At 41.7% G+C, this 10,696-nt stretch overlaps 1 protein-coding gene across 1 annotated transcript in view; it reads right to left on the bottom strand.

Moving 5' to 3' along the window:
- The window catches only part of Mitf (melanocyte inducing transcription factor), a 206,557-nt gene that overhangs the window by 24,052 nt on the left and 171,809 nt on the right, over positions 1 to 10,696 (bottom strand). Inside the window, exons 3-5 of the mRNA XM_029535287.1 lie at positions 3,295 to 3,522; positions 2,183 to 2,266; positions 179 to 274 (exon numbers count right to left, since the gene is read on the bottom strand). Coding sequence (XP_029391147.1) covers positions 179 to 274; positions 2,183 to 2,266; positions 3,295 to 3,522 — 408 coding nt within the window. The remainder of the gene's footprint in view (positions 1 to 178; positions 275 to 2,182; positions 2,267 to 3,294; positions 3,523 to 10,696) is intronic.

Genomic DNA, 10,696 nt, shown 5'->3' with positions numbered 1-10,696 from the left:
TAATCCTTTCCCATTTGATTACTAATAAAATTTTCAAAGAATCCTTGTGAATAGAGGGTGGGGGTGGGGAGAAAAGAATGAATAGAGAATGACCTACAGATAAACTTTGAAAAGAAAATTTAAAAATAAAAAAAAAAAAAAAAAAAAAAAAAAAAAAAAAAAAAAAGGCCATCGGTACCGTATTTGCCATTTGCAAGGCTGGATCCATCAAGCCCAAAATTTCTTCATTATAACTTGATTCCAGGCTGATGATGTCATCAATTACATCATCCATCTGTAGATAAAAAGAGCCACAATGAGAAACAGGTGTAAGGCCACCCCCCAAAAAAGACGTTCTCGGTCCTTTCCTCACCTAAAGCTCTTCCACCTAAGAAGTGGAAGTATTCCCTCCCCAAGTAAAATCAAGATATTACTGAAACCCACTAACAGGACTGGATGATGAAAACTCCGCTTAACAGCCAGCACTTCAGCCATTAGTAGGCAGCGAGAGCTGAGTCTGAGTGTTTCCTTCCAGTGCATTATCACCCCGGAGTGGGGGAGCGGGGTAGCCACTATTCAGGTGCAGTGATGAGAAGAAGCTTAAAGCCACACCGCAAGCACAGCTGGGCTGTGATTCTGTTGAACACTTTACACTGGACAGATGAGCCAGGAAGCCCCTCTTGCACAAAGCCACCGCTTTCCTTTTCCTTTCCCACAGCCTTCTAAAAGAAGGAAATATAGCTGGTTCATGGCCCCTTGCTCTCCAGTGGGGTTCCTGGCCACTGGCTGGATTATAGTCACTTGTAAGGAGAGCACTCTTTGTACAGCTGCCAGTGAGTCTGGTGCTCCCAGAGGAACGCACTAGGATGAGGTTATCATTACGGCGGTGGAGCTGACGTTCCCTCTAGATCAATTTTATTGCTGAAGTACCAAAACACCAGTTAGCATCATAAACAACGGTGATTACACACGCATTGCAGCAGTGGTGGAGTCTGTGGAAACATTTCCTTGTAAACACCGTGTGCTCCTGGCTGGCTGATGTGTCTGTGCCTGGGTCTGAAGAGTGCTGTATGGATACACAGTGAACTCTGCGAGTGCCCAGGGCACGCCTGAGTTCATGTGCACCTCCCATTCAAGGGGTGAGACCCCAGCATTATGCGGGTTGGGTTCAAATCTAGTTTCACCCTCTTCCTGGATAAAGGGCCAAGCCTCCAGTCTTCGGAAATCTCAGTATGCCAATCTCTGGGATGGGGACAATCGTGTATACTGTCTCACTGGGGAGGGATGAGATTTCAGGAGAAACCTTCCGAAATACTCAGAAAATTGGAATATACTATAACGTCTAATCTAAAGAATGAGTCATAGCAAGTAATTTCTCTAAAGAATAACTGGTGGTCAGGTCTGAATAGAGCTAGTATACTTCATGTTAGTTTTCATTCCTAGGGATATCATAGCTTATTTATTTGCAATAGATGGCTTTTTGACTGAGTTGATGAATAGGAAAATAGGCTGGAGACATATAAACCACTTTTCTTTATAAATTTTGACTTTAGTTTTAGGAGAGCAAAATTAGTGTCCTTAATGTATCATTAAAATAGTAGATACTTTAAAAAATAGTATATACTTTACCATATCTATAAATGCAAAGAAACTATTTTGTTGTTTATATTATATTCTATCTTGCACATAAATACATAAATAAATGCTTCCATTTATTTGCTAAATAGAATTTAAACAATGATCTTCAAATACTTGGGGAAGTGCTTGTGAGCTATTATTAACTTACTGAAGCTTCATAATACAGAGAACAGGAGGTTCCATTTATAAAACAATGCAGAGATTTGCACAGCTTGGTTTCAAAAATATATCTTAGAAGGCTGGTACAATGCTATACAAAAGGTGCTGGAGATTTATACAAATTAACTAAATCATCCTGCATTTTTTACGACAATCTATGGATATTTCCCTCTCCTTATGACTGTGGGAAACTAAAGGGGCACACATATTTAATCTTCTTAGTTGTTATCTAGTCACTCATGAGTTACTATGAAGAAAATAGGTCTGTTCATAGATCCTTCTATCAAAAAAATATCAATGGGAGGAGAGGAGGCCCTGAAGTCATCAGGAGCTGTGATCATTCACAAATATAGATTCTCACTCATTATCAAGTGTTACATCCTTGGCCTGCCAGGCCATTCAGTACCTGCATGCACGATGCTCGAGAGTGCGTGTTCATACCTGGGCACTCACTCTCTGCCCTGCTCTGCTCCTCAAACTTATAAAATGCCTGCAGAAACAGAAGCAGAGACAGTCCATGACTCGGATTTGCAAACACCTTTCAGCAACACATTCACAGGATGTTAGTGCCATAGCAATGTGATGGATGGAACTCTCAAACAAGCAGATGCTAACCAAGGAGCACAATAATGGTGGGGGACATGGGTGAAGGCATATGACAGATATGGGTGGATAAGGAGTGTTTGCTTTGGTAGAGGCTGGATTAGAGGCAAGACTCCAACCCTCAAGCTAGTTTTTGTATCAAAATTTGGAGCATAAAATTGGACAGGGGCACTGCTGTGATTCAGTGTCTGATATTTCCAAATTATGCGAACTCGAGTCTCATTTTAGTAAGGTTCTACTAAGTATGGAAGCGTTAATGTGAGTTCACAAGTGACTGTCACGCAACTTTTGGGTTATTTCAGTCACCGGAGGGACTGAGTCTTTGCCCCTCTGCCCAGACCAGAGTCACCAGGCAGCCATTCATTATGAGACTGACTGGATGCTGTAGTAAGCCTTGATGTTTCTTTAAAAGCCTCATATGCCATACCATTCAAACCCACCCATACATGCTCCATGGTTTTTCTTTCTCCAACTCCGTGAAACATAAAAATAATATCCCAGACATTCACAGCAAGCAGAGCTCCTACGCCTCCTGCCGCCGCACGCCTTTTCTATTTTTGCTTTCCCTCTCCACCTTCCCCTTCTCCTGTCTGTATGTTCACTGCTTCACAAATTGGAAGGCATAGAAGGGAAGAAAACACTCATCTAAGCACGGGGATGGGAGCTACGGAAGCATCCTCGCCTCCGAGTTCTGCTTAGAGCCAGTCAGGTCTCCTGTCGTGTGCAATAAACCCAGTAACCTAGTATTTGTGACCGAAGGCTGAAATGTAAACGGTCATACCAGTAGATCTAGGACAGAGACTGGTGACAATGACCAGGTGGACAAAAGACAGTCCATCGCTAAGGGCGAGAGGAGTATCCCACAGACAGTTAATGGAATGTAAGAAACAGAGGAGAAGAGGAGACGTGAATTACCTCTTTTTCACAGTTGGAGTTAAGAGTGAGCATAGCCATAGGGCTGTTGGGTGCGCTGCTCCCCGGCACTGGTGGCATGGCATGGTCGCCAGGCTGGTTTGGACATGGCGAGCTCAGGACTTGGCTGGCATGTTTATTTGCTAAAGTGGTAGAAAGGTACTGCTTTACCTGGTGCCTTTGGGCTTGCTGTATGTGGTACTTGGTGGGGTTTTCCAGGTGGGTCTGCACCTGAGCATGGCCGTGGAGGGAAGAGAAGATAGTAGTGTTATTCGGGGGCTTCAAGTAGCTTTTCCTTTAGCATATATCGTGAGACTGACCAGTCGACCAACAGAACAGATTATCAATCCCCTGTAAGGTACTGGCCATTGTGCTATAGTAATAATAATAATAATAATAATAATAATAATAATAATAATAATAATAATAAATGATAATAAATGATAATAAAATGATAGTACTGAAGCTGAGAATCTAAATTCCAAGATTTAGAGCTCTTAGAATCCAGGGTACTAACTATCCTGCTTGACTTCCCTGATAATTAACTATACATTTAATTCAATCCTAGTGCCCTTCTTCTCATGGCTAATTATTAAAATTTGCAAGTATCTATTCAGCGAAAATCTCCCCAACACAAAAATCAAAACAACAAACTTGAAAACGCACAACTCTGTTGATCTCATTTTCCTTGGCAAATAGAATAGCTTTCTGTTAAAATGTACGTGCATGCACAAAAACACATAATCATGCACACTCCCCACCCCCAACACCACACACACACACTCAGAATCACACTCACAGATAAACACACACACACACACACACACACACACACACATAAAATCCTTAAGAACTGACTAAAATTATCATAGAAATAATCAGAAATATTGCCATGTTTAAATCACTGGTTACTTCCTTTCTTATACAAAAATATTATTCAGGATTTTAATTATGAATGAGCTCTATGGAGAAAAGCAATTCTACACAAAGCAGTTACATTCAAGTCCATATCACTTGTATGTAAGAGATTTTAAAGGCATACTTATTGACAAACCAGCACGATATTTGCTATCCTTTTCCATCAACATTAACAGGGAATTAGAAATGCTTTAAAAAAAAAAAATAAGCAAAATCAATGACACTTGATTTAAAGTTACTTTTCCCTGACAAACACAATTTTATCTTATCCACTCTAAACAAGAGTTGGTGGGGAGAAAGCAGTTACCTACTGGGGAAATAAATCTTCCTGCTATTTACTATGTCTAAAACTGTAGTAAATTGCTTCTTAGGGCAACAGAAAATAAAGAACATTAAAGGAGCAGGTCTGTCCTTATTTCGAATCGGGTCCTTAGTGCAGTAACATTAAAGAGGCCGATTAGCCCAGGTATACACCCTTGCAGTCAGGCTCCTGGTGTGGACAGGCGGGAATGCTCACCTGGTAGTGACTGTATTCTAGCATTTCCAGCATAGCAACGTTTCAGGCAGCCCCAAGCCCAGGAGACACCGCAGACCACTCGGTCCTCCTCCCTCTACTTTCTGTAACTCCAATTCGAAGAGCGACCGATCGGCATAAAGAAGGCACCATAAACAAGGCATCCCGAGGCACCGCGGGAGACGTTATCACAGCAGCACAGCTTATAATAACCTAAGCTAATTAGTTATGCATGTAAAAAAAAAAAAAAGCTGTCCTCACAAGGGACTTTTTTTTTTTTTTAATTCCTACTAGTTTGGTCTTAAATATTGATATCAGTTTCCCTGCTGGCTTGACGTCATGCTTTTTTTCGTAGATATAAAAGAACCTTTTTAAAGGATGAGCTATCAAAGTCAAGCTCACTGTCAGATCAAGGCCAAGTCCCCATTCATCTTTCGTTCCAGTAGTATTAATGGACAATGGTGTTTCTCTTTCAGCAATAGGTTAAGAGCTGGATGCCCCCTTCAGAGGGGACATTGCCTAAAAGCTACTGTCACACATGAGACTTCCCTAACGACCAAATAACGATGCTATGTGTGGACAGCAAAGAGACTTTTAGTGTAGAAGACACCCTCCCTGGCCTCACCCGCTTCATCTTGCACCCGAGTCTCAACAGACAGCTTACTCGGAAGTAAGTAGATGCAGAACCTGCCTTTTGACCTGAAGTTGGCAAATGGGGGGAGGGGGGTCGCTAACATGCTAACACACACACACACACACACACAGAGAGAGAGAGAGACAGAGAGACAGAGAGACAGAGAGACAGACAGAGAGACAGACAGAGACAGACACAGAGACAGAGACAGAGACAGAGACAGACACAGTGACCTGGGCTCATACTCACATAGAAAAGAAAAAAGAAAAAACTTTCTCAGCTAATCCTCGAATTAGGAAGCATGCAAATTCTTACTGGAAACTGATACAATCCAGGGATCCACAGTTGACGCATGCATGTCCCTTTCCATCTGTCCATCCCACTGTTTACTGTTATTACATGTTAAGCATGCATAACATAGTCCGTTCGCCATAAGCAGTCAGAATATAGGTACGATTTCTAGCTTCATAAAACAATTTGCCGCCCAGGGTGAAGCAAAGGTAGAAAAGAGACAAGTCTATATTTAGAAATTAGGATAAATGCTGCTTACTGTTGAAATGGGATGATACTATTTTAAGCATAAATATTTGCAACTCATTAATTCTGTCAAAATCCTGTGGCCACTGAAGTACTTCCGGCTGACCACCTCAAACCTGTCTGGCCTGACAGGCAGTGAGGTTCGCAGGCATTTTCAGTTTTGTGAAAGGGTCCAGACGCGATAATGACGGGACAATAGACAGGACCAAAATAAACACGAAATGAGGGCAGGAGCGGAATGTGCTTATTTCACTACTCCCCTTAAAAAGAGACACGGCTGCATGTTTAAAAATAAACACTAATTCACTGGCAGAGACCCTTTTTTTTTAATGAATCATGCCATGCTTCAGTAAGGAAGGGACTCGCTTTTTCCCCTGGCTCTGACACAGAGGCCTTTACTACACTCAAGTTTGGAAGTACAGGGAAATTTTCTTTGCAACATTTCTATCCGTTCTCTTGGGTTTTCAAACAAGCTAAGACAGCAGGGCTGGGAGGATGGCTCAGTCGAGTAAAGCGTCTGCCTCACAAGCTCCATCTCCAGGAGACACATTTTCAAAAGCAGGCCACCGCTTGTAATCCCAACAGCACTGGTCATGGAGGCAGACAGGTGTTGGACTCATGGGCCAGCCACATCATCCAGATCACCCTCCTCAGTGAGAGTGACTGTCCCAAATAAAAACAGTGGACAGGAACTGAGGAAGACCCTGAGGTTGACCTCTGGTCTCCTTATGCATATACAGGAGGGGCTGAGGGAGATGGGGAGAGAGCCTGAAAATGCTACACTGGGGACAGAACATTAATAGGGATTCCCAGTCAGATACCATACACAGGTGATATGACTGGGGGGCACAGTCGTGGATGAGGTGATAAGGAAAGGGGAGACCTGAGGCCACTGGAGGCCACTGGAGGCCACTCATTTCTCCTAAAAGGAGCATCGAATTCAGACAGCAGCTGACTCGCTCGCTGTATGGGCACACCAGTGTATATACAGCTTAGTCGCCCAGATTTTCAAAGGTAGCTGACAATGTGCAATTTGTAAGTGAAATCTTTTAATTAAAAAAAAAAATCCAATGTTCTGGTTTTTCATGTAGCATAAAGACAAGGCAGGCACACTGGAAGCAGAATCAGGAAGCAAAGCGCCAGTGTATGTTTTCTGTCTCAGCGTCTGTGGGCACGATCTTACTGACACTCCTGAAGGTTGGGCTGGGCTGAGAGGAGCTGCTGTTTCTGGGAAGACACGGCTCAAGCTCACTGTTTCCTGGAAGTTCCCTGATGGCTGGGTGTCTGATCATAGGGTCAGTCAGAGAAGGAGCTAGGACTCAACACCAGTGTTCAGACCCAGACAGTAAGAATGACTGAGTCACTACTTTCCCAGGCCTTGAGTCCTCATGTACCAGTGTGGATGATCAGGGAGGGAGACAGCCTGTTTTCAGTGTCAGACGAAGCCCATCAAATATCAGAAAGAGCAGGCCACAATGTTTTGTCATAGGAGCCTGGTAAGTTCTTCCAAGCTGCTGGTTGGGTGAATTCTATCAATATTTACCAGCTTAGCATGATAACGGGAAGCTTTTGAAAAGAAGATTACATGCTAGCATAGCAATGATGACTTTCTAAGATATTGCACACTTCTATACGTGTGTGTGTGTGTGTGTGTGTGTGTGTGTGCGTGTGTGTGTATGAGAGAGGGGTCGCAGGGAGAGAGAGCTTCTTAGTATTAGTATAGAGTTAGTTTTCAGCTTGTAAACACTTTGAGGGTCTTGAATCTTGTGATCACACTCTGAACCACTGATGTAGAGCATGGTAGCACCATCATAGCTGGATTGCATGCCACTGTGAACAGGTCTAACCCTGAATGACCGGCTCTTCTCATCCTGAAGATGCTGGAGAAAGACGCTACTCTGTTCTCACTCCCTCACCCACCCTTACGGGGCTCTAAAGGAAAAGCCAGGATAAATAAAAGTTTGTGCAAAAATTGAGTGTGTGTGAGCATTTGCAGTCCAAATCACAAGACGCGACTACAATATTCTATACATTGATCCCAATACAGTATTTAGTGACATCGTTTGTATTTCACACTAGCTATCCACATTAAATTCCACAGGGGTCTCACATGCCTTTGCTCTGGTTCCTCTCCTATGCTCCTGCCATCTTCATTAAGATCACGAACTGACTGCAGAGCTGGATGGATGCATTCCTGACTACCACAGGGTAGCTCTGCCACTCCCTGGTGACACTGACAGCCTAGTTCCCTCTGTGGCCTATCACTAGTTAGTGTAAGATGGTGGCCACAGATGCCACCATGCTTGCTGACTCCCAGACTCACTACTGTACGTACATACAGCTAGCTCATCTGAACCGACGTGGCTCTCCTTCTCCCCCTGCCATTTGCTACTGTAAATTTGAACAAATCCACGAAGAATTCCCACAAGCCTGTCAATTTATAACTGATTTTAATTTTTATTCAAAAATGCAAAAAAACAATGTTAAGGTTTTATTAATTTGTGTTTTGAGAGAGAATTCTCCTTCATTACACACTCTGCGCACACTGCTTTTTACATGGAGGTTTCCAGGGGTGGCCAGTGTGCAGTCATAAAGGATGAAAGTTAGCTTTCTCAAGTCACCTGGGGGAAGCCTGAGAGAGAGGCATCCCAGTCTCTGAGTATCTTTTCTAGACATATTCCTGATGTTACAAGAAAAACCACGAGCCAAGAGCTCTGGGTCTGGTATAGATAGCCTTGTTTTCTACCTGATCCATACCAAAGTATCCTTGACAAAAAAAAAAAAAAAAAGAAAGAAAGAAAAGAAAAGAAAAGAAAAGAAAAGAAAGAAAAGAAAAAAACAAGGGAACACAGAGACAAATCCTGATCTAAAGGAGAAGAGTGGAAGCTGAATGCAAACAAAAATACAGAGTACTTGGATAAAGAAAGACTACAAAGACCAAGTTTAACAAGCCCGGGACCTTTCTCCATGAGAGGGGTTTGCCCCCAAACCTTCCCATTGGAGATGGATTTTGTATTTTTAAGTATTGAGAAAACAAAAGAGGAATGATAGTATTTCGTGACAGCTGATACTAGTAGGAAATTCAAGTAAAGTGTTACCAGAACACACTCCTGAGGCTAGTTTACATATTGTCCACAGTTTGTTTCCTGCTGCCTCTGCAGAGCTGAGTATTAACCACGATACAGGGGAGAATGGGTATGAGGAGTCCACAGGGTGCCAATATCTGAACTATTTATACTTTGACCTTTGATAGAAGGTACTAGAATAAAGATTTCCGATTGAAAAGACATTTTAGCAAGACTTTAAGGAAGGAAAAGAAGGATCTTTATAAAGGAAAAGGATATACATACAAATATAGTATGTATGTGCAATATACACATTTGTATAAATGGTTCGATAAATTTTAGGAAGTTAAATCAGCTACTGTTCACTGATGTCATGTTACACTCTTCTCCTATTGCCTTTTAAATGGCAATTTATAAAGAAATCAATATGCAATAGTAATCTCTGAAAATTGGTAAGACCAAGGAAGCTAGCTAGCTTACATTACTCAAGTTGTGTGTGTGTGTATTCAGTTTGTTAATGTGTTTTAAATATTGTCTTAACTGGATAAGTGCCTATGTAAGCATACAGGGGATACTTAATTACCTGTATAAAGGATCCGAAACTCAGACACTTGCCAAGGTTACAAGCTGGGACCTGGTCTTACTCTCTCGCCAGAGTGGCCTCCTAGAGAGACACATTTCAATGATTTCTATTTCTATATGTATGTATATGTATATGAATAAAGAATGAAAGGTCCACTGCTTTCAACCCAGCAATGTGAGCACAAGCCTTCTTCACATGCTTAAACAGACACAGATTTGCATGCAGATCCACTGGTCTGGGTAGTTATACATGGCCTCCTTTTCTGTTACTCTCTAGGCTTCTGGATGCAAAGCAATGTGGTACCATTATATACACAAAATATGAAGAACATTTTGTTCCTAAAGTCCTATGTTATACTAAAGAATCTAGACCAGCTCTATGAAAAATTCCTAGTAAGTTTGTTTTCCTTAGGTAATAAACTATTTTAAAATGTGCCTGTTTATGAAGTAAGAGGGAGGTATGCTTTGGTTTTAGGATAAATGATATTTAGAGACCTCACCAAAAGTGTTTTGGGGACTGGAGAGATAGTTCAGCGGTTAAGAGTACTAGCTGTTCTTTCAGAGGACCTGGGTTCAATTCTGAGAACCCACAACTTTTTGTACCTCCAGGCCCAGGGGACTCAATGCCCTCTTCTGGCCATCCCAAACACTGCATGCACAAGATGCACACTGACAAAACACTCTTACATATAAACTGAACATAGGGTTACAGTTTTTACAGTATTATTATATTAAAGTTTTACTGTATTTATTCATTGCTTCAATTGTTGCATATGAACATATTATTAAATACTAAGAAATTTTAAAATATAGAGAACAGAACTTGTGTGCGTTCATTCACAAATGTCTGTCGTGTGCCCAATAGTACATTTTATAATCAATCTTAGAGTGGGTCAAATCAAATCACATCTCAAAATGAAGCCACTTGAATAACGCTATAAAATAGCCTTCAAAGTTTCTATGTACACTTCTGTCGTGTAATTGACTGAAACAGATGAGAGAGGCTGTAAAGATAAAGGGGATGAAGAAAGAGAAGGAAGTCTCCCAGTCTGGGATCTGACTAGTGTTCCTCACTAGATGAATTAAGAAGTTAAGTTCTGGAAGGCTACATATCCATGAGTAAGGGCACAAATTGGACTTAATGAGTTTAATAAG

The sequence above is a fragment of the Mus pahari genome, chromosome 2, assembly GCF_900095145.1.
Source record: "Mus pahari chromosome 2, PAHARI_EIJ_v1.1, whole genome shotgun sequence".
Taxonomy (NCBI): Eukaryota; Metazoa; Chordata; class Mammalia; order Rodentia; family Muridae; genus Mus; species Mus pahari.
Note: the sequence above shows the minus strand (reverse complement) of the source record. Positions and strands in the feature narration are given on the sequence as shown.